The 25,647-nt window shown below is 36.6% G+C and overlaps 1 protein-coding gene across 1 annotated transcript; it reads right to left on the bottom strand.

The window, feature by feature from the left end:
• Nucleotides 1-449: 449 nt before the first annotated feature.
• On the bottom strand, nt 450-25,258 carry LOC133984540 (complement C1q-like protein 2). Its single transcript, XM_062423941.1, has 5 exons — nt 24,941-25,258; nt 24,766-24,849; nt 19,495-19,548; nt 5,953-6,084; nt 450-1,123 (listed from the first exon to the last, which is right to left on the bottom strand). Exons 1-5 carry the CDS (start codon nt 25,188-25,190, stop codon nt 840-842), a joined length of 804 nt encoding a protein of 267 aa, XP_062279925.1. The 5' UTR covers nt 25,191-25,258; the 3' UTR covers nt 450-839.
• Nucleotides 25,259-25,647: the final 389 nt, after the last annotated feature.

Below are 25,647 nucleotides of genomic sequence, written 5' to 3'. Positions count from 1 at the left end.
TGCGCACGTTATACCTATTTCGTGGCCACGTATTAGTATTTCGTGCGCACGTTATAGCTATATTGTGGCCACAATTCAATAAAACGTGCACACAAGTTAATAAAACGTGCACATGAGTTAATAAAACGTGCACACAAGTTAATAAAACGTGAGCACGAGTTATTTAAATGTAGCCACGTTTTATCAAATCGTGGGAACAAGTTAATAAAACGTGCGCTCGATTCCGTCAACATTAAAAATATATTGCATGATCCTTTACGGGCTGCGTACACTTCCTACTGTCAGCTATGATGATTTAGAAACACAACAGTCCACTGTTCTTCAGTGATGTTTATAATTTTATTAAAATACAAGAGAATAAAATCATAGAAAAGATGTGTAAAATATACAAACTATTGATGTTGTTATAGCAAACTTAGATATTTACAAGTTAAAAAAACAGCTATGAGCTTTAACATTAACATGAGCATCTACATTTCTATAGAACAAAGTAAAACATGGTGTAAAGAAATCAGACAGTAAAGGTGAGATGGAGCAAAGAACAAAGAGGAATAACAGTAGTGTCACTGATGTGAATCCAGCTGAAGATACACAATTTTTCTATTATTTATTAACATTGTGAAATAAGGGATTTTTGATCAGTATCACGATTTCTCATGTATTACTGAACTTCCTTAATCAAATGAAAACATCTTCCTCATCACAGTTTATGTCTGTATATTTTGATGCAAATCCAGAAGCAGATGAAAAATTCACGAATGTATTCTCATTGAAACAGCTTCTATCAACAAAGACTGGTACACTGCTACAGTGTGTGAAGAAAAAGGACTGTTTCTTTCTCACATGGTGAAAAGCAGATGACCACTGAAAGTGCTGTGGTGATTCCCATTGTCATATATCCTTGTGTTTTGCCACAGACGCAAAAACACAACATCTCCAGCCTCTAGAAGCAGTGTGGCACCATTGGCAGAAGTCCCAAAACCGTTAGTTTGATGTTCACATGCCATACAAATATGCTCTCCATTCTTGACCAACACAGCAGCTGAACTATGTGAATTATGTCCATATGCACTTATGTAGAGCTCGAAGTGGTAGGCTCCTCTCACTGGTGCAATGAAAAACCCTGTGGGACATTTTTTGTCATTTATTATGAATGGAGAACTTACTGTTGTAATGAAAAGTCAAATTGATTGTTAAAATATGTGAATTCAAATACCTGTGTTTGGGTTGTAGGAGTTTCCAATGTTTGTGACGACATGTCTGAAGACCAGAGGAGTGTGTGTGTTAAACGGTCCAACAAATCCTTCACCTGAAGCCAACAGAGAGGCAGAGAAAGCCACCTGTTTGGCTGAGAGAGAGAGAAACATACTTTAATACTGGCTGATATTACTGTAATATGATTAATAACTATGAATCAACTTTATAACACCTTTATTCTATATATTATAATTTAAATAATCAAAATAGGATTACAATGAAACTCTTCATATTAATTAGTTTTGAGTCTTACCTTCTCCATCTCTCTTCAGAGTTTCCATCTGGTTTTCTGTGACATTTGTCCTGGATTGAATGGTGATCAGTTCAACTGTATTTGCTGAAAAATAGTATTTCATTATCACTGTTTCCATTAAGCTTTGATTTATTCACTGAAATCTGGATATTTTCTAATAAACTGCTGTCCAGAAAAATCCAGTTACACATTTAAATCCTTTGTAAATACATTTAGGAAAACTGTCACCTTGTAGCTGTTGCTTCAAGTTGTCAACCTCATTCTTCTGTGCTAAAAAAAAAAACAACAGGAAGAAGGGAATAAATAATACGGCTATACTATTATAAAAATTACAATTTTTTCTCATAACAATATTTCTGTCTCATCCCTCTCTCGATTAAACCCCTACTGACTGTACCTTCATTATCTCTCTGTAAATGACTGATCTCCTGCTTCAAGTTGTCCACCTCTGTCGTTTGTGCTGAAAGAAAATAGAATGGAAGAATGATGCATGATTAGACATATTCTATACAAACAATATTTCTGTCTTGTCCCTCACCCTCTGACATACTACTGTACCTTCATTTTCTCTCTGTAGCTGCCTAATCTCCACCCTCTGTTCAGTCAACAAGGCAGTCATCTCTCTCAGCACAGCATGAATGTCTTGTGGACAGGCTGGTTGTTGATGAGAGGCATTTGCTGGTTCTCCTCCTCTGGATTCAGTCTGTTTTCCATGTGGAATAATTTCATTGTCAGGCTCCTCTTGAAGCTGAGCCGTACAGAAAGAGCAGATCAGCAGCAGCAGTGGAATAAACATAGTCATCTCCATTCTGTGACTGTCAGTCTGTGTCTCTAAACTTTGTCGTTTCTGTGTTAATCCCAGCCTTATATAGTGTTTTACCCTGGCCATTCATTACCTGATTTTCTTTGATTAAACTCACGTGCAGGTAGATAACACATGGAGCATGTTATCTGGAAAACAACACTAAAAACACACAAATGAAACAAGATACATGATCTATCAGTAACTTTAGTGGTTCATACATTCATGACATAGTCAGATGAAGTTATTTTTATGTAATCATCAGAAAAAAACATATCTGTACAAATTAAATACACTTTATATAAAACAAGTCATGGAAGGAGTAGTCAGCAAAAAAAATCATCTCTACCTGCTCAAACATTAACAACATGATCAGATATTGCGAAACCTCTCAGATTGTAAATTGGCTGCGGTAAGCAAATACTTAATGAGAACACAATTAAAAGGTCAATGAGAGGTTATTTTTTGTCTTTGCTTCCTCAATAAATCAATCATGTAATAAAGTATGACTTTTTGAAAAACAACAACACGTGTGTCACACCTACTTTCAATTTTCCCCCACTGACATGAAACTGGCTTCTCCTCAAACCATAAAATAAATGTTAGGTCATAATGTGGGACTGTTGTGACTGTTGCAGCACAGTAAAGCTGATCCATTTTGAACATGTATATTAGGCTGCTTTTTGATGTAAGAACAGAAACACAAACACCAAAAAGATGTTCAGACCATGACAGATAACATCCTCTATTCCTGACATATTTTGGTTTAGTTTTAATATGCATTCATATTAACCTAAAACCAAAGATGTAAGCAGTCAGTGCACGGCTGGTGACAAACCCCTAGACGACCATCTCCACCACCCAGCTGGAGTAAAGTGACACTGCAGGAGAAGTCAGATTCAGACTCACTGGGGTTCAGGTAAAGGCCTGCATCCTTTCTTTGATGTTGGCAACCATTTACACTCAGTATATTCAGATTCTGATTCAGATTCACTTTAATTGTCATTCTTATGCCGGTACATAAAAATGAAATACTGCTCTTAAAACAGGTGGGAACAACAGCTCTTTAAAACACGGCCTGGTACATTGTCTGGTCCGGAGGCCTTTCGAGGATTTATCCTTGAGAAGGTCCTCCTAACACTCTCAGCAGACAGCTGTAGAACCTGGTCAGTGGATGCTGGTGTCAGCTTTTGTGAACTCTTGGTGTTGGTGTCCTCTAACCGGGAACAGAACCTGTTTAGGTCAACTGGGAGCGATGGATTGTTGCACTGAGCTGTTTTGGTTGTATAGGCCATTTTAGCCTCTCTGATCCCCCTTTTCAGGTTGTTCCTTGCCTCCTTATATGCTGCAGCTTCGTCAGCTTTAAAGGCAGAATCACGGGTCTTAAAGAGTGAACACACCTCGCCGGTCAGCCATGGCTTATTTGTGGCACGTGTTTTAACAGTTTTCACCACAGTCATCTCATCATCACATCAGGAGATAAATCCCATTACTGCCTCTGTGTATTCCTGTGGGTCGATGAAGTCCCCAGATGAAGCAGCCTCCCTGAAGATGCTCCACTGTGTGCACTCGAAGCAGTCTTGTAGTGCTGGTAGAGCATCCTGTGGCCACACTCTGATGCTTTTCTTTTCTGCTGGCTCTCGTTGCACTCTGGGTCTGTATGCAGGCTGCAGAGTGACAGTTAGATGGTCTGAGCTGCCTATGTGTGGTAGAGGGGCTGCTCTATATGCAGCTTTAATGGTGGTGTAAACAAGGTTCAACGTGCTGTCACCTCTAGTTGCACAGTCCACATGCTGGTAGAGTTTAGGTAACACACCCTTTAAACACGCCTTGTTAAAATCCCCAGCAAAAATGTAAAGTGCTTCTGGGTGAGCAGTCTGCAGTTGGCTAATATGTTACGGACTGTAAGTAAGGTGCTGGTATTTAGTTTTAGTTTTATTAGACTGTCTTTGTCCAGTGTCCTATGACAATTTATTTTGAGTACATTTATTTTATATTTGATATGAGAGTAACCAAATATCATTAACAGTTTATAATAATACAATCCAATACAACATAAAAAAATAATTATCAACACCTCAGTGACAATCAAGAATAATGGAACATTTTTAAAATGTCAATAACCTAAAGATATTTCAATATACTAAATAGTAATTCAGAGTCTTTTAAATTGGAGATTGTGACCACAAGTCAAGAATTAAGGGTTAGTATTTGATTGAAATGATCACCTGTTGACATGAGGAAAGAGAGGAAAAAAGATATAATAAGACGTATTCTGTGCCAACAAAATGATTGTCTAATGTCTCACTCCCCAACATACTGCTGCACCTTCATTAACTCTCTGTAAGTGACTGATCTTCACCCTCTCTTCAGCCACTAAGGCGTATAAAAAAGTAGAGAATAAGAGTTTTATTATTGGCCTACTGCTGGCATGATTGATAACAAGTTTGAAATATTACAGAAACTTTACGATTTTAAAAGTTGAGATCAAAATGCAACAACTTTGTATAGTAAGTACTGTAATAAACTCATTATAATCTCATGAACAAGTAAAACACAGTCAGTTTAAATCAGATTATACTTATTATACTCACAATAAAAAGTACATGTTATGTTTAGCTGGTGAGTCTAACCTTTGTTCAACCATAAAAATACTTTTGACCAATCTATCACTTCCTACTGCCAGCTATGATCATTTACAAACACAACAGTCCACAAAAAGTACTACAGCGAGGTTTATCATTTTATTAGAATATAAGAGAATACAATCATAAAAAAGACATTTAAAATGTACAAACTATTGATGTTATGATTGCAAACATAACATAACAAGTGAAACAAAAACACAGCTATACACTATCAAAGGTACACAGGAAATGTTCTTTTCACATCAACATGAGTATTTATGTTTCTATAGAACAAAGTAAAACATGGTGTAAAGAAATCAGACAGTAAAGGTGAGATGGAACAAAGAACAAACAGGAATAACAGTGGTGTCAATGATGTTAATCCGGCTGAAGATACACAATTATTCTATTATTTATTAACATTGTGAAATAAGGATCAGTATCACAATTTATCTTGTATTACTGAATTTCTTTAATCAAATAAAAAAACTGGCTCATCACCGTATAACATTGTATATTTTAATGCAAATCCAGAAGCAGATGAAGAATTCACAAATCTCTTCTCATTGAAACAGCTTCTGTCAACAAAGACTGGTACACTGCTACAGTCTGTGAAGAAAAAGGACTGTTTCTTTCTCACATGGTGAAAAGCAGATGACCACTGAAGGTGCTGTGGTAATTTCCATTGTCAAATATCCTTGTGTTTTGATACTGACGCAAAAACACAACATCTCCAGCCTCTAGAAGCAGTGTGGCACCATTGGCAGAACTCCCAAAACCGTTAGTTTGATGTTCATATGCAATAAAAATATGCTCTCCATTCTTGAACAACACAGCACCTGAAGGATGTGAATTATGTCCATGTGCACCTATGGAGAACTCAAAGTGGTAGGCTCCTCTCACTGGTGCAATGAAAAACCCTGTGGGACATTTTTTGTCATTTGATATGAATGGAGAATTGACTGTTGTCATGAAAAGTCAAATTAAATGTTAAAATATGTGAATTCAAGTACCTGTGTTTGGGTTGTAGGCGTTTCCAATGTTTGTCACAACACGTCTGAAGACCAGATGAGTCTGTGTGTTAAACGGTCCGACATATCCTGAGCCTGAAGCCAACAGAGAGGCAGAGAAAGCCACCTGTTTGGCTGAGAGAGAAAGAAACATACTACAATACTACAGCATATGTTGGGAAATAACTATTAATCCATTTCTATTAATATGCATAAAACATACTATAATTCAATGTATTAAGGTTTTGTGTAATATATATATGATTACAGTGATATTCTACATATAAATTAGTTTTGAGTCTTACCTTCTCCATCTCTCTTCAGAGTCTCCACCTGGTTTTCTGTGACATTTGTCCTGTCTTGAATAGTGATCAGTTCAGCTGTATGTACTGAAAGAAAATTAACTCATTATCATTGTTTCCATTAAGCTTTGATTTATCCACTGAAATCTGAATATTTTGGAATAAAATGCTGTCTAGAAAAATACATTCACACATTTAATTTAAATCCTATTATAAATACATTTAGGAGAACTGGCTTTCAGTGAGCTTATTCTTTCTCATTTGTAATTCTGATATACCATGATGACTTGACATCTATTCCTGAAGGATCAAGTAATTTAAAATGTGTCTGAGTAATTTTAAGCAGGAATGTCTTCTTCTTCACTCCACAACACCCCTACTGTACCTTCATTATCTCTCTGTAAATGAATGATCTCCTGCTTCATGTTGTCCACCTCAGTCTTTTGTCCCTCCAGCTTTGCTGCCTGTGCTAAAATAGAAAAGGAAATAAAATGTATGATTAGACATATTCTCTGTTTCTCTCGTATCCCTAACCACGAACACACTACTGTGATCAGTCTTGTCTTATAAGTGTGTAAACTCCACAACACTACTGTACCTTCATTATCTCTCTGTAGCTGCCTGATCTCCACCCTCTGTTCAGCCAACAAGGCAGTCATCTCTCTCAGTACAGCATGAATGTCTTGTGGACAGGCTGGTTGTTGATGAGAGGCATTTGCTGGTTCTCCTCCTCTGGATTCAGTCTGTTTTCCATGTGGAATAATTTCATTGTCAGGCTCCTCTTGAAGCTGAGCCGTGGAGAAAGAGCAGATCAGCAGCAGCAGTGGAATAAACATAGTCATCTCCATTCTGTGACTGTCAGTCTGTGTATCTAAACTTTGTAGTTTCTCTGTTAATCCCAGCCTTATATAGTGTTTTACCCTGGTCATTCATTACCAGATTTTCTTTGATCAAACTTGCGTGCAGTTAGATAACACATGGAGCATGTTATCTGGAAAACCACACTAAAACACACAAATGAAAGTGACCTTACACAGACAAGAGGCTGATATCTGAAATTAGTAATAAAACGTATTTTCCCACAATAAATCAATCATAATAAAGTAGAACAAGAACAACAACATGTTACAAAAACATCCACACTAAAAAGACAATTACACAAATATCAAAAAGAATTAAGTGTATTCATGCTCATTTCATATAAGAAATAAAATGAGCTAAACTAAACTGAACCTCTGATTATGAGTTTATCTCAGTCAAACAGTACATCAATGTAACCACTTCATAGTCTGTATAAGTGAGCACTGAAAACTGCTTAAACTGTTTGTAACAACCTGCAGTGCTGTCTCAAGGTTAATAAGACCATCCACCACAGGGGACTTACATTAAACTTTGGTCCAGGACAGCCAAGGTGTGGAAATCTTTACCACTGAATATCAGAGAGAGTAGTATTTATATACATTTGAAATTAAGTTTTAAAAAAACTATGTAGAAAGGACAGGTAGAAGGAAATAATATCAATCAATCAATCTTTATTCATATAGCACCATCTGCTTTGACTGGTTGGGCTTGAAGGAGAGAGAGTGAAAGGGAAGGGAGAGAAGGAGAAGAGGGAGAAATGAGAAATGAAGAGTAGAGGGGAAAGGGAGAAGAGGGAGAGAGGAGAGAGAGAGGCACAGTGACAAACAATCAACATCGAAAATAATAATAACTCTATTCATATCATGGGCTACGAACACCCCCGGGGTCCCTACATCATTGTCCAAGGCTGCCTGTGAGATGAGAGAGCACAGAGAACTCTGGGGAGAAAGTTTAGGTTAGTGAATGCATTAATAATAAATGAGTGTAAGTGGATATAGATGGAAAGAAAGAGGGATGAGGAGAGAAGAGCTCAGTGCATCGTGCGAGTCCCCTGGTAGTCTGAGCCTATAGCAGAATAAACTAGGAGCTGGTCCAAGACGAGCCTGCTGGCCCTAACTTTGAGCTTGATCAAAAAGGAAAGTTGAAAGCCTACTCTTGAACATAGAGCAGGTGTTTGCCGCCTGGACCGAATCTTGAAGATGGTTCCACAGGAGAGGAGCCTGATATTTGAAAGTTCTGCCTCCCATTCTACTTTTAGAGATACTAAGAACCACAAGTAGGCCTACATGGTGGGAGTGCAGTGTTCGAGTAGGTTCATCAGGTACTATGAGCTCTTTAACATATGATGGATCCTGAGTTTTTAAAGGGTGGAGAAAGACTATAAATTCTATTCTGAATTTTTATTTTACAGGAAGCCTATGCAGCAAAGCTAAAATGGGAGTAATATGATCAATCTTTCTAGTTTTTAGAGAGCTAGAGAGTCTTTAGAGACTTATTATGGCAGCTTGATAATAATAAATTACAATAATCCAGTCTAGAAGTAACAAATGCATGGACTAGTTTTACTGCATCATTTTGAGACAAGATTTAGGGAATTATAGTTTAAAAAGTAAAGATCAAACTATAACTACTGTGTGTATTCACTGTGCTTACTATAACTCCATTAATAAGTAAAACAGTCAGTTTCAGTCACACATGGTTATAATTACTCACTTATTGCTTGGAGCTTGTTATCTAGAAAACAATAATGGAAACACTACATAAATGATATTGGTACATGTACAGTCTATTGGAATGTAACACCCAATGCTTGAATAATCAGGTTACCAAATTCAACAGTGTATTTTAAGATACATTCTCAATGGTGTGTGTGTCAAGGCAATCTAAAGCGTAAGTTTAAGAGTTTATTATTTCATGAGTTTTAAATGTGGATTATAACAAATTTAAACGATTTCTCAAAATCACCTGATGTCTAGTACGCTGACAGATTATTACGTTCATTTCATCATCACAAAAATGTTAATTTGTAAACATTGAATACACTTTATGTAAAAGGTAATGGAAGGAACAATGAGCACAACATGATCATATCTACCCTCTCAAACATTAACAACATGGTTAGGTATCGTGACCCGTCTCAGGTTGTGAATTGGCTGAGATAAGCAAAGACTTACTGAAAACATAATAAAAAGGGAGAGTGGTGAGAGAGTACTTTTGTCTTTGTTTCCTCAATAAATCAATCAAGTAATAAAATGTGGCTTTCTGAAGAACAACAACACTGATGTCACACCTACTTTTGTTTTTAGCCACTGACAAGAAACTGGCTTCTCCCAAAACCACAATGAAGATGATATTTTTTTAAAAATATATATTAATGGAAATTAATTAAATTCAAGAATGTATCCATTATGTGGCAAACCAACTATTATTGAATCAACTTTTGTCTTGTTTGTAATATGCTTTGTTGTGCAATATTGCCACAACAATGCAATTTGGACTAATTTACATTCTTTTTAATCGACTGAGTTCAATAAAATGCTCAGGCAAGCTGTGGAGGTCGAATTCAATGACGAAATCATGTTAGCCTAATATCGTATTAATAGTGTGCCAATTTACAGTTTATAGATTTAGTAGTCATTGTGCCGATAAATCTGAAAAATGGCCCTATCCACTCTAAATACCTGTTTCGTTAATTAGCTGTGAAAACAAAATGTCCCTTTAAGAGGAAGGAAAATAGAGAGGGGGGAAGTGAAGCAAGAAGGGACTACTTTCTCATAGCCTTCACAATCAAAACATAACCGGCGCCAATGGGTGAGTCTGATATTTTCTGTTCTATTAAATCGTAACTGGCAGCGCTTTAAGCACTGAAACTTTCCTTCTCGTGCATGCGCAGGTCAAGTATCTATAGAAACCATGTCAGCTGTGACCCCTGATGACACCAGCTAACCTATATCTTCTGGTGACATCAGAGGATCTGCTCCTTTTAATCTTCTTGCTTCGCAAATACACTGCATGACACTGAACTTGAGCTAAAGCTAAAGTATCAACTTCACTGCTGTTCGTTGCTGGTAGCCTTGTGACAACTTGTCGGAGTTATGAGCTGCCCGCTCTCCAAGTGCTGCGACATGCTAGCGCTTTGTTGCGGTTTGTTGCGAACACTTCTTTCCTAAGATTATCATCCTTGGGTGGTCTCTACAGCTGGTTAAGTACCAAGTTTTTTGCCTTTTAAGGCAGTCATTTTCAGATCAGGGTGCTTCTGTTCAGCCTGTTACTTTCTCCATGGGTGTTAATCAGGTGTGTGACAGCAGCCCTCTCACCCCTGCAGTTGCATGGCATGAAGATCCGGTCATATCTGGACGATTGGCTCACCTGTTCACTGTCCCATTCTCAGGTGGCTCAGGACACAACGATTCTTCTCTCAAACGTGGCCCAGCTGGGATTCAGTCTGCTTTCCATGTAAAATTCTATTGTCATTGTTCATTTTCTCATGGAGAAAGAGCAGGTTGGCAGCAGCAGTGGAATAAACATTGCCATCTCCATTCTGTGACTGTCAGTCTGTGCATCTAAACTTTGTAGTTTCTGTGTAAATCCCAGCCTTATGTAGTGTTTTACCCTGATCAATTTTTACCAGATTTTCTTTGGTCAAACACTTGCAGGTAGATAGATAACACTTGGAACATATTATCTGGAAAACAACACTAAAGAACAATACATAAATAAAACAAAACACTCTATCAGTACCTGAACTGGTTCAAACATTGATGACATAGTCAGATAAAGAGTTCCCCATCAGATAAGAGGCTGGTCCAAGACGAGCCTGGCTGGTCCTAACTATAAGCTTTATCAAAAAGGAAAGTTGTAAGCCTACTCTTGAACATAGAGCAGGTGTTTGCCGTCTGGACCGAATCTTGAAGATGGTTCCACAGGAGAGGAACCTGATAGTTGAAGGTTCTGCCTCCCATTCTACTTTTAGAGATACTAAGAACCACAAGTAGGCCTACATGGTGGGAGTGCAGTGTTCGAGTAGGTTCATCAGGTACTATGAGCTCTTTAACATATGATGGAGCCTGACCATTAAGAGCTTTGAAAGGGTGGAGAAAGATTTTAAATTATATTCTGAATTTTTATTTTACAGGAAGCCTATGCAGCAAAGCTAAAACGGGAGTAATATGATCAATCTTTCTAGTTTTTAGAGAGCTAGAGAGTCTTTAGAGACTTATTATGGCAGCCTGATAATAATAAATTACAATAATCCAGTCTAGAAGTAACAAATGCATGGACTAGTTTTACTGCATCATTTTGAGACAGGATTTAGGGAATTATAGTTTAAAAAGTAAATATCAAACTATAACTACTGTGTGTATTCACTGTGCTTACTATAACTCCATTAATAAGTAAAACAGTCAGTTTCAGTCACACATGGTTATAATTACTCACTTATTGCTTGGAGCTTGTTATCTAGAAAACAATAATGGAAACAATACATAAATGATCCTGGTACATGTACAGTCTATTGGAATGTAACACCCAATGCTTGAATAATCAGGTTACCAAACTTCAAAAAAGTGTATTTTCATATACATTCTCAATGGTGTGTATGTCAAGATAATCTAAAGTGTAAGTTTAAGAGTTTATTATTTCATGAGTTTTAAATGTGGATTATAAAAAATGTAAACAATTTCTCAAACTCACCTGATGTCTAGTACGCTGACAGTTTATTACGTTCATTTCATCATCACAAAAATTTAAATTTGTAAACATTGAATACACTTTATGTAAAAGATAATGGAAGGAACAGTGAGCACAACATAATCATATCTACCCTCTCAAACATTAACAACATGGTCAGGTATCGTGACCCATCTCAGATTGTGAATTGGCTGAGATAAGCAAAGACTTACTGAAAACATAATAAAAAGGGAGAGTGGTGAGAGAGTACTTTTGTCTTTGTTTCCTCAATAAATCAATCAAGTAATAAAGTGTGGCTTTCTGAATAACAACAACAACACTGATGTCACACCTACTTTTGTTTTTAACCACTGACAAGAAACTGGCTTCTCCCAAAACCACAATGAAGATGATATTTTTTTAAATATATATATTAATGGAATGGATTAAAGAATTTAGACATTGTGTTTTAATTGTGCTGTCTAATTACAGTGCGAGTTTCCATATTTAGTGTCTGATTAAAACTAAGAACATACAGGTATACTTTTAGATGCTGAACATTATATATTTTGTGTGGGAATTTTCCAATTTCATCAGTTTCTCTCTCTACTAAATCAACAAAATCAAATAAAACAATACCAGAGTTAAGGGTTTGTGTCGATTGAAATGATCACATGTTGATATGTGAGAAAGTGTGCCTAGTGGACATAGACTAGTTTTGTTTTGAAGGGTTATAAGTCAAAAAGTCACTCACTGCTGTGAGGTCTTCTAGTTATTCTGCCCAACAAAAGTTAACAAAATTCAGCCATTTCTGTAGGTTTCTTAAGAGTGTCCTGCCCATATGCTTCGCAAATAGACTGCATGACACTGAACTTGAGCTAAAGCTAAAGTATCAACTTCACTGCTGTTTGTTGCTGGTAGCCTTGTTACAACTTTGTTGCAGTTTTTTGCGGACACTCCTTTCCTAAGATTATCATCGTTGGGTGGTCTCTACAGCTGGTTAAGTACCAAGTTTAGTGATACATTTCCTTTATTAAGTATTTTCTCATCATTCTCATCATTTTCTTATCATGTTCATTGTTGGTGAAGGCAGTGTACTCTCTTCCTCTCCTGCCATTTGTAGTGTTATTTACTTTATTGGTTACATATATTAGCGGTTAGCGTTGTGCCCACTTGAGCTACCTTGTTTGAGTAATCAGTAACAATGTTGGTTGTACCCACTTTTTGTTTGTATAGTATCCTTTGTTGGTGAAGGCAGTGTGTGCTCTTATACATTTTGCCTTCATAGTTAGCAGAGGTGTTTCCACTTGAGCTAATTTTAAATGTATTTTTTATATCCCCTGTTGGTGACGGTAGTGTGTTTACTCCCCATTCCAGCATCTGTTGTTATTTATTTGTGTTTTGAATTTTGCTGGTTGTTACCATGTTGGTTAACCATTTTTGTTCGATCTGTATGGCTTCTCTGCAGCCTGAAGATGGCTATGACATGGGTCCCTCATGCGTTGGCCTCAAGCATCTGAGGAAAGGTCTTTCAGAAGATCCCTGCATTAACTGCAGCTTCATGCCTCGGGCAGTGAGGGCTGTGTAGCGCCCGGCTGGTTGCTTGGTCCCGACATACTACTGTACCTTCATTTTCTCTCTGTAGCTGCCTGATCTCCACCCTCTGTTCAGTCAACAAGGCAGTCATCTCTCTCAGCACAGCATGAATGTCTTGTGGACAGGCTGGTTGTTGATGAGAGGCATTTGCTGGTTCTCCTCCCCTGGATTCAGTCTGTTTTCCATGTGGAATAATTTCATTGTCAGGCTCCTCTTGAAGCTGAGCCGTGGAGAAAGAGCAGATCAGCAGCAGCAGTGGAATAAACATAGTCATCTCCATTCTGTGACTGTCAGTCTGTGTATCTAAACTTGGTAGTTTCTGTGTTAATCCCAGCCTTATATAGTGTTTTACCCTGGTCATTCATTACCAGATTTTCTTTTATCAAACACACGTGCAGGTAGATAACACATGGAGCACGTTATCTGGAAAACAACACTAAAAACACACAAATGAAACGAGATACATGATCTATCAGTAACTTTAGTGGTTCATACATTCATGACATAGTCAGATATTTATTTTCACGTCATCATCAGAAAAATTTAAGTTTGTACAAATTAAATACACTTTATATAAAACAAGTTATGGAAGGAGTAGTCAGCAAAAAAACATCATCTCTACCTGCTCAAACATTAACAACATGATCAGATATTGTGAAGCCTTTCAGATTGTGAGATAAGCAAATACTCAATTAAAAGGTCAATGAGAGGGTATTTTTGTCTTTGCTTCCTCAATAAATCAATCATGTAATAAAGTCTGGCTTTTTGAAAAACAATAACACGTTTGTTACACCTACTTTCAATTTTCCCCCACTGACAAGAAACTGGCTTCTCCTCAAACCATAAAATAAATATTAAGCCATAATGTTGGACTGTTGTGACTGTTGCAGCACAGTAAAGCTGATCCATTTTAAACATGTATATTAGGCTGCTTTTTGATGGAAATTAATGCATACATTTAAAAAAAAAAAAGTATCCATTATGACTGACCTGTGTTCGCTCTCATTACAGAGCAATTGTCCATATTTAGTCTCTGATTAACAACTAGAGCTCTTAAATCTGAACATACAGGTATATTTTCAGATGCTGCGAAAGACAGTAACCAGAGCTGTCAACTTTTCAGAAAACCTTTTTAAAGATTTGAGCGAAGTTGAGTGGGCCCCCCAATCTTTTTGGGACCCTTTGATGGTCGCCACGTCACCATACATCAAAGATATTTTATTATATTTGTACTATAAGTAAAGAAACATGACTATGTACAACATGGGCTTAGGAAGCATTTGAAATATGGGTGGGACATCTAATTGGAGGGGGGGGGGGGTTTGGTGCTTCTTCCCCCATAACATTTTCAACAGAGTAGATGTCATTTCCTGTATTCTGGTGCATTTAACAGGTGTTTTGAACCTTTGATCTGAATATACTGTGAGAAAAATGCTGGGTACAGCATGTAAGGGTTAAAGTAGGTTGGCTGAAGCTTGAGTATACAGTGAGCTGGCAAAAAAAAAAAAAAAATCCTCATTGGAGAATCAGGAACAAAAAAGGCAAAGCGAAGTGAGGACGCTTAAAATGTAAATAACTGTCACTGTAAATGTAAGCGTCGCCTGGAGAGGCTCGACCGTGTTTCCACATAAAAATCTGACTTCATGCAGCTTACATATCTAAATGTGTCAATTTGCCAACAACACATTTATAAAATGAACATCTGCCAAGTTAAAAAATGACAGATTTGTGGAGAAAAAGTAGAGAAAATAGTAGAAATGAAGTTCTTATTTCAGAAATCTGTTAAACTCTCTCAGCTCGTTACTGTAGTTTCCACCCTTTCTTTTTCTTTTTTCTCCATCATGGTTACATTTATAATTACATCCAGAGGAAGTGTTTGGCCCCAGATCACATATTAGAAGTTATTAAAAAGCTAAGTATAGAAGTCATATAAAGGTGAGATAGTCATTTGCAAATTCTTATTTTTTTGGGTGGTCTATGCCTTTACAGATAAATAACATTGAATTTAAGGGTACATTGTGGATTTACAGTTTGAGAGTGAGCATGGCATAAGATGGTTCACTTGGGAATAGTATGATATTACGTATCACATTTTCAAATATGTGATACTCTCCTGACTTTATTGGTCACCTTGACTGAAATGTTTCCCATTCAATATTCCCATTGACACATTTTTCTAAACTGTAAAATCCCTTTCATCACTCACCACAGCAAAGGATCTCTGCACTGTCCCTACATCCTGTACCTGTCTCTGACTCACTCTCATGAACCTAGATGTCAGAAGAGATGGTGTAGTGATCATTATTTAGTGAGCAGTATCTATTATTTCACATTTATTTTCAGAACAAATGATACTGAATATAAATACTGAATGTAAATACAAGTGACTGTAAAATATCAGTCTGTGAAACCGGAAATTTACCCAAAGCCCTCATCAGCAGGCCAAAGATTGCTCCTCAAAAAGTAGAATAATTGTCAGTTTTATGAGCCAGTTTATAAATCAGGCAGCCAGGCTTTTATTAGTCAGCTCCTGTCTATAAGAGACTCAGGTGTAGTTAGCTGACGTTAACTGACTAATACCAGTGATGACTTACTTTACTCTTCTTTGTGTCCAAACATCAAACCAAGAGCCTGTCAGCCAAAAACAGACCAGTCCTCTGTACAGTAACAATCAAATGAAACTAACCACTCTTCTCATCTTTTTACTATTTCACTAACATAGCATTAGAGCTGCTTAACAGTTAGCTAACTGAACAGTCTGTGTAGAGACTTTGTCACAGAAACATAAAGGAGACAAAATATTTACATTTAGTTTCAGTACGTTAAAATTGTGATAGTCTGACTTGAAGAGCAATGACATCAATGTTACTAAAACATCCACGCTGAAAAGGAAATGACGTAAATATCACAAAGAATGAAGTGTTACCATGATCATTTTACATTTATAAGAGATCAAATGAGTTAACTTCACTCATACTGTGTGATTGTGGCACTAACTTTTGTTCAATCATGAGAATACTTTTGACCAATCTTACACTTCATACTGCCAGCTATGATCATTTAGAAACACAACAGTCCACAAATAGTGTTGCATTGATGTTTATTTTATTAAAATTTAAGAGAACACAACAGTAAAAGATACACTTAAAATGTACAAACTATTGATGTTGTTATTGCATACTTAGATATTTATAAGTAAACAAACTACAGTTATACACTTTCAAAGGTACAGAGGGAATTTTCCTTTCACATTAACATGAGCATCTACATTTCTATAGAACAAAAAACATTCTGTAAAGAAATCAGACAGTAAAAGTGAGATGGAGCAAAGAACAAAGAGGAATAACAGTATTGTCACTGATGTGAATTTAGCTGAAGGCCTGTTTCTTCCTCACATGGTGAAAAGCAGATGACCACTGAAGGTGCTGTGGTGATTTTCATTGTCATGTATCCTTGTGTTTTGATGCTGACGCAAAAACACAACATCTCCAACCTCTAGAAGCAGTGTGGCACCATTGGCAGACTTCCCATAACCGTTAGTTTGATGTTCCCATGCAATAACAATATGTTCTCCATTCTTGACCAACCCAGCACCTGAACCATATGAATTATGTCCACCTGCACCTATGTAGAGCTCAAAGTGGTAGGCTCCTCTCACTGGTGCAATGAAAAACCCTGTGGGACATTTTTTTGTCATTTGATATGAATGGAGAATCAACTGTTGTAATGAAAAATCTAAGTAATTGGTAAAATATGCAAAATTAGTACCTGTGTTTGGGTTGTAGGCTTTTCCAATGTTTGTCACAACGTGTCTGAAGACCAGAGGAGTCTGTGTGTTAAACGGTCCAACATGTCCGTCACCTGAAGCCAACAGAGAGGCAGAGAAAGCCACCTGTTTGGCTGAGAGTGAGAGAAACATATTTTAATACTTGCTGATATTATTGTAATATTATTAATACATATGAGTCCCATTTATAAAACCTATAGTTGCAACTTTCAAAAGAAACGTTCCTACCCATTAAAGAGAAGCAGACATGTTAAATTAAAGGACAAAAAATGAACTCAAAGCAACATGAATTCATGCATTATGTTCCTCTTTGTTTCAGGGTTAAGATCCTTTTTGTTCCTCAGTTAAATAATAACTCGCCTAACAAAAACGTTGGTTTAAGACTGAGGGTCCGTGGATTAAGTTGTTACCACAAATAAATGCGCTGTGGACACACACACACACACACACACACACACACACACACACACACACACACACACACACACACACACACACACACACACCAAAATGCCTTTGTGCAGATAAATGTGAGAGGATGACACCTGAAAAAAAAATTTTGGTAGTTGGATAATGCTGGAATTACAATTATTGTTGATCTTCATTTTTTTTTACGAGAGGCTGCAATCATGTTGCTTACCACTAAACAGCCAAGCTGTAAAGTAGACAATCACTTATCTATAAAGTATATATATCGATAATCAACACATTTCCTTTTCAACTGTCTATTAGATTAGAGTGGGACGTGAGGTCTCCACTGAGGTTAAGGTGAAGTTCAGGTTTATAAACAACTTCTTCAGCAGAGAGCCAGCAACACAGGTCACCATTTCTGACGGTCACAGATTTTGGTGTTACACCGGTTAAAACAAGGGAACATATATATTTTTTAGACAATACTTGCATAAACTATTCAATTTTTCTGAGGTAATGAGTATTCACATTTTCCTCTATCATTACCCATCCTTACCAATATATAGAAATTATTACTTAGATTTTTGTTTTAACATAAGACTGTTTTCATTAGCAACTAGATCATACTACACAATGTGATTATGCATGTAAAGCCTAACCTTTTCATGCATTGGGTCCACTATATAAACATTTAGTCTGTGTGTCATAGCCTATATAAACATTTTTCAGAAATCCCATTATCAATATATATTGACTTAATTAACCAGCGGTGTGTCATCATGCATTATCTCATTTTAAAAACTGTCTTGACTTTTCAGCAGTGCGCTGTGAGGACAATTGCCACAGAATGAAACAGCAGAGGTGATCGGAGCCGCCTGAGGCTACAGGTGCTCATACTTTTTGATTAACCCTTTCATGCCTATATATGCATATATTTCAATTAATATACAAATAAACATAAGTGCTGCTTCACTTTTCTTACCTACCTGCTAGCATTACCATGCTAATACAATACCTACCTATCTAACTAATTCATCCCACAGCAACTCAACAATTCTCATTTACATACACCATCTCATTCACACATGGCCTAACATGTCTTTGGTTATGTGGATCTAATTTTCCAACAACTATCTGACGCAACTACATTCATGGATTATAATTTACTCAACAGCATAAAAAACGCACTTGAAATATTTACTTTTCAGCTGAGCGCCATGAGAACCATCGCCACCGAAAGAGACTGAAGAAGTCATTGGAGCCACCTCAGGTTACAGGTACTCATACTTTCTGATTACCCCAGCTGATTCATCCTACAGTAACAACATTAACGATGATGGGGCACAAGTGTGTTTGGGACACATACTTACTGTGACCTTCATATACAAATATACATTATACTCACTGCTTTAATCTTAAGCGTGTGTCTTTTGGCAAGTAAACATGCTGCAGCGCACATCTTATATGATTACATTGAAACTCTTCATATAAATTAGTTTTGAGTCTTACCTTCTCCATCTCTCTTCAGAGTCTCCACCTGGTTTTCTGTGACATTTGTTCTGTCTTGAATGGTGATCAGTTCAGCTGTATGTGCTGAAAAATAGTATTTCACTATTAGTGTTTCCATTAAATTTCAATTTATCCACTGATATCTGAATATTTTCTAATAAAATATTGTCCAGAAAAATTCAGTTACTCATTTTAATCCTTTGTAAATACATTTAGGAAAACTGGCTTTTAGTGACCTTATTGTTTCTCATTTGTAATTTTGAATCATAGTCTTAGTTCAATATATATACTATATGTCTAGAACCATGGTGACTTGACATCTGTTCCTGCAGGATCAGTAGTTATCAGTAATTAAAAATGTGTGTCTGAGTAATTTTAAGCAGGAATGTTCAGTCATGATGATTTCCACACCTTGTAGCTGTTGCTTCAAATTGTCCACTTCAGTCGTCAGCTTTGCTGTCTGTGCTAAAAAACCCCCAAAAAAAACAAGAAGAAGAAGAAGGGACTATATAATAAGAAAGGTTTTTTTTAAATTACAACAGTCTCATATGTCATTCCCTGATACCCTTACTATACCTTCATTATCTCTCTGTAAGTGACTGATCTCCTGCTTCAAGTTGTTCACCTCAGTCTTGTGTGCTAAAAAAAGAAAATTTAAGAAAAATGCATGATTACACATATTCTATGTAAATAATATTTCTGTCTCGTGCTTCACTTCCTGACATACTACTGTACCTTCATTTTCTCTCTGTAGCTGCCTGATCTCAACCCTCTGTTCAGTCAACAAGGCAGTCATCTCTCTCAGCACAGCATGAATGTCTTGTGGACAGGCTGGTTGTTGATGAGAGGCATTTGCTGGTTCTCCTCCTCTGGATTCAGTCTGTTTTCCATGTGGAATAATTTCATTGTCAGGCTCCTCTTGAAGCTGAGCCGTGGAGAAAGAGCAGATCAGCAGCAGCAGTGGAATAAACATAGTCATCTCCATTCTGTGACTGTCAGTCTGTGTATCGAAACTTTGTAGTTTCTGTGTTAATCCCAGCCTTATATAGTGTTTTACCCTGGTCATTCATTACCTGATTTTCTTTGATTAAACTCACGTGCAGGTAGATAACACATGGAGCATGTTATCTGGAAAACAACACTAAAAACACACAAATGAAACAAGATACATGATCTATCAGTAACTTTAGTGGTTCATTCATTCATGACATAGTCAGATAAAGTTATTTTCACGTCATCATCAGAAAAAATTATGTTTGTACACATCAAATACACTTTATATTAAACAAGTTATGGAAGGAGTAGGCAGCAAAAAAACATCATCTCTAACTGCTCAAACATTAACAACATGATCAGATATTGTGAAGCCTTTCAGATTGTGAGATATGCAAAGACTTAATGAAAACACAATTAAAAGGTCAATGAGAGGGTTTTTGTCTTTACTTCCTCAATAAATCAATCATGTAATAAAGTCTGGCTTTTTGAAAAACAACAACACGTATGTCACATGTGGCTGTTGTTACTGTTGCAGCACAGTAAAGCTGATCCATTTTAAACATGTATATTAGGCTGCTTTTTGGTGGAAATTAATGCATTAATTCAAGAAATTATCCATCATGATAACCTGTGATCTCTCTCATTACAGTGCAATTTTCCATATTTAGTCTCTGATTAACAACTAAGAATACTTAAATCTGAACATACAGGTTTATTTTGAGATGCTGGAGGAAAAAATGAAACACAAACACCAAAAACATGTTAAAACCATGATGGATAACAGCCCCTAAATCTGAAGCATTTTGGTTTATTTCTAATATGCGATCATATTAACCTAAATAAACTGAATCCAACACCAAGATGTAAGCAGTCAGTGCACGGCTGGTGACATACCCCTAGACGACCATCTCCACCACCCAGCTGGAGTAAAGTGACACTGCAGGAGAAGTCAGAGTCAGACTCACTGGGGTTCAGGTAAAGGCCTGCATCTTTTCTTCTTACACTCAATATATGTTACAGCCTGTAAGTAAGGTGCTGGTATTTAGTTTTAGTTTTATTAGACTGTGTTTGTCCAGTGTTCTTTGATAATTTATTTTGAGTGCTTTAATTTTATATTGGTTATGTGAGGAACCAAATATCATTAGCAGTTTCTATTAATGCAATCCATTACAACACACAAATAGTTTGGGATCAACACCTCAATGATACTAAAGAATAATGAAACATTTTACATTACAATAACCTAAATATATTTCAATATACTGTAGTACACAGTAATTCAGTGTTTTCCAAATAGGAGATTGTGACCACCACTCTCCAGTTTTTAGGAATTTCCAATTTTATTTGTTTTTGTTTCAAGTTAATAACAAAACAATAACACTTTAGTTTTACAGAAATAAATATCAGATGAAATCAGAATGAATGGGCTAGTGTTTGATTGACATGATCACCTGTTGACATGAGGAAAGAGAGGAAAAAAGATATAATAAGACATATTTAAGTGATGAATCCAACCTTTGTTCAACCATAAAAAATACTTTTGACCAATCTTACACTTCCTACTGCCAGCTATGATGATTTAGAAACACAACAGTCCACAAATAATATTGCAGTGATGTTTATTATTTTATTAAAATGCAAGAGAATACAATCATAAAAAAGACACCTCAAATGTACAAACAAATGTTGTTATGGAAACTTAGATATTAACAAGTTTTAAAAAAACCCACAGCTATATACTATCAAAGGTACAGAGGGAATTTTCCTTTCACATCAAAATGAGCATTTATGTTTCTATAGAACAAAGTAAAACATGGTGTAAAGAAATCAGACAGTAAAGGTGAGATGGAACAAAGAGCAAAGAGGAATACGAGTAGTGTCACTGATGTGAATCCAGCTGAAGATACACAATTATTCTATTATTTATTAACATTGTGAAATAAGGGATATCTGATCAGTATCACGATTTCGCTTGTATTACTGAACTTCTTTAATCAAATGAAAAAAATCTGGCTCATCACAGTCTATCACTGTATATTTTGATCCAAATCCAGAAGCAGATAAAAAATTCACAAATCTCTTCTCATTCAAACAGCTTCTATCAGCAAAGACTGGTACACTGCTACAGTGTATGAAGAAAAAGGACTGTTTCTTTCTCACATGGTGAAAAGCAGATGACCACTGAAGGTGCTGCGGTGATTTCCATCATCATATATCCTTGTGTTTTGATACAAACGCAAAAACACAACATCTCCAACCTCTAGAAGCAGTGTGGCACCATTGGCAGAACTCCCATAACCGTTACTTTGATGTTCCCATGCCATAACAATATGCTGTCCATTCTTGACCAACCGAGCACCTGTAGGATATGAATTATCTCCATGTGCACTTATGTAGATCTCAAAGTGGTAGGCTCCTCTCACTGGTGCAATGAAAAATCCTGTGGGACATTTTTTGTCATTTGATATGATTGGAGAATCAACTGTTGTAATGAAAAGTCAAATGTATTGTTAAAATATGTGAATTCAAGTACCTGTGTTTGGGTTGTAGGCGTTTCCAATGTTTGTGACGACGTATTTGAAGACCAGAAGAGTGTGTGTGTAAAACGGTCCAACAAGTGCTGGCCTTGAATCCAACAGAGAGGCAGAGAAAGCCACCTGTTTGGCTGAGAGTGAGAGAAACATACATTTATAGTGGCTGATGTTACAATAAGATGGTTAATAACGATGAATCCATTTCTATTATCATAAAAACCAGTGTATAAGAAATTCCTTTAACGCAATCTTTTTTTCATTCAACAGTGTGGTGCGTCTTATACACGGGTGTGTCCTATTCACCAGTAAAAAACACAGACAGCTTGGATCTGGATATAATTATAGGTGTTCTGAAATGCCGTCCAACCTTAAGAGAAATAAGAAGGCTATAACTGTAAAGGTAACGATGTGAGCGTCCACACTTATGAACTATCACGTCCTATGAACAGCGGTGTCAAGCACCCGCTGGGCTTCAGCTGTTTCAGCAGCTAATGAAAATATATATACTATTGATGAACCGTTATTGCTGCATGCTGTACAGAAAAATGATTGTGTGTTGACCAGAATTATTTCGAGACACTAGTTCCTGTGATTTTTCAGTATTTACAGCAGGGGCGATTCTAGGTTCAGACCTTTAGGGGGTTCAGCTCCTAATGAGAATGCAATGCAATGCCCTGCAAGTGTTCAAACCCCTCTGGTAAATTACTCATTTCACTGGATAAATAAACGTAAATTACAATAAGAAATATTAATACATAGTAGAGTGGTCCACTATAGTGTATAATAATAATGGTTCAGAATAAACAATAACAGATTTCTACAGAGAGGACCCTGAGATAGTCAATGAACCCTGAGGGAAGGACTATAATATTGACAGAACTATCCAAAGTACATTAGACCTGTTAAAAGAAAACCATTTGAACCTGTAGCATAAGTGTTTGTCCCATTTCTAACAGACAGGCTCGCAAAATAATTGAAGTTGTATAAAATCATTTTTAGGAGAAAAAAAATACAATAATTATTAATTTAGTTTTAGGGGTGCTGAGATCAAATTAAGGGGTGCTTGAGCATCCCTAAAAAGGGTCTAAAATCGCCACTGACTTACAGACCAAACTGATGTTGAAGCGTAAAGTGCAAAAGTGCGATTCGGCTGCAGTAGTCTATTTGCGCACAGCGACAGCTCTGATGAAGAGTTTTTAGGACTCCAGTAAGCACACAGGTACAGACTGTATCAAATATGTAAAATCACTGTGGTCTTTTAAAAGGTTTAATAGAAACTCATAGCCTAACCTGAACCTGGTGTTAATATAACGGTCCAGTTCAGTTAAGCAAATCTTTAACGGACCATTAACCATCAATCAGACACACTGTTTCAGGTGTAATATGTGTGTTTTAATTGTGTTTCAAATAAAAGTATACTTAAAAAGTTTTGGAGTATAAAGATATGTGTTTATAAATGAATAGCTACTGGTGCATTTAAATAAACCAGCATTTTTCCCAGCTTGACATCCCCCCCAAGAAAACTGCGTCTAATAGAGGGGTGTGACTTATACACCGATTTTTACAGTAATATTTATTATAACAAACCATTATTCTGTGTATTGTCTCCTTTTCATCATTTTAGGTAAAGTTGTAAATCATCTAAATATGATTACAGTGAAACTCTTCATATAAATTAGTTTTGAGTCTTACCTTCTCCATCTCTCTTCAGAATCTCCACCTGTTTTTCTGTGACATTTGTCCTGTCTTGAATGGTGATCAGCTCAGCTGTATGTGCTGAAAAAATAGTATTTCGTTGTCAGTGTTTCCATTAAGCTTTGATTTATCTGCTGAAATCTGAATATCTTCTTATAAAATACTATCCAGAAAAATCCAATTACACATCATTTAAATCCTTTGTAAATACATAAAGGGAAACTGACTTTCTGTGACCTGTTACCTTGTAGCTGTTGCTGTAAGTTGTCCATCTTAGTCTTCTGCCCCTCTAGTTCTCTCAGCTTAGCTGCCTGTGCTAAACAGAAGTAGAAGAACCCCAACAACAACAAGAAAAACAAGAAGAAAGGAGTATATAATAAGAATAATTTAAAAAAACTTATAACATAAGAAAAAATAATTCTGTATCATCTCTCATTCCCCAAAACCCCTACTGTACCTTCATTATTTATCTGTAAGTGATTGATCTCCTGCTTCAAGTTGTCCACCTCAGTCTTTTGTCCCTCCAGCTTTGTTGCCTGTGCTAAAATAAAAACAGGACTAAAATGTATTAGACATATACACTGTAAACAATATTTCTGTCTCATCCCTCACCCTCTGACATACTACTATACCTTCATTATCTCTCTGTAAGTGACTGATCTCCACCCTCTGTTCAGTCAACAAGGCAGTCATCTCTCTCAGTACAGCATGAATGTCTTGTGGACAGGCTGGTTGTTGATGAGAGGCATTTGCTGGTTCTCCTCCTCTGGATTCAGTCTGTTTTCCATGTGGAATAATTTCATTGTCAGGCTCCTCTTGAAGCTGAGCCGTGGAGAAAGAGCAGATCAGCAGCAGCAGTGGAATAAACATAGTCATCTCCATTCTGTGACTGTCAGTCTGTGTATCTAAACTTTGTAGTTTCTGTGTTAATCCCAGCCTTATATAGTGTTTTACCCTGGTCATTCATTACCTGATTTTATTTTATCAAACTCACGTGCAGGTAGATAACACATGGAGCACGTTATCTGGAAAACAACAACAAAATCCCACAAATGAAACAAGATACAGGATCTATCAGTAACTTTAGTGGTTCATACATTCATTACATAGTCAGATGAAGTTATTTTTATGTAATCCTCAGAAAAAAACATATTTGTACAAATTAAATACACTTTATATAAAACAAGTCATGGAAGGAGTAGTCAGCAAAAAACCATCATCTCTACCTGCTCAAACATTAACAACATGATCAGATATTGCGAAACCTCTCAGATTGTAAATTGGCTGCGGTAAGCAAATACTTAATGAAAACACAATTAAAAGGTCAATGAGAGGGTAT

The sequence above is a fragment of the Scomber scombrus genome, chromosome 8 (assembly GCF_963691925.1).
Source record: "Scomber scombrus chromosome 8, fScoSco1.1, whole genome shotgun sequence".
NCBI lineage: Eukaryota > Metazoa > Chordata > Actinopteri > Scombriformes > Scombridae > Scomber > Scomber scombrus.
This window is presented reverse-complemented; position numbering and strand designations above follow the sequence as displayed.

Coding starts and splice junctions, on each gene's coding strand:
- LOC133984540 (XM_062423941.1), bottom strand. CDS start 25,190: ATGGAGATGACTATGTTTATTCCACTGCTGCTGCTGATCTGCTCTTTC. Junction 19,549..24,765: donor CTTACAGATAAATAATGAAG/GTACAGTAGGGG, acceptor GGGGTTTTTTAG/CACAGACAGCAAAGCTGACG. Junction 6,085..19,494: donor TTTGAAGCAACAGCTACAAG/GTGTGGAAATCA, acceptor TTTCTCTCTCAG/CCAAACAGGTGGCTTTCTCT.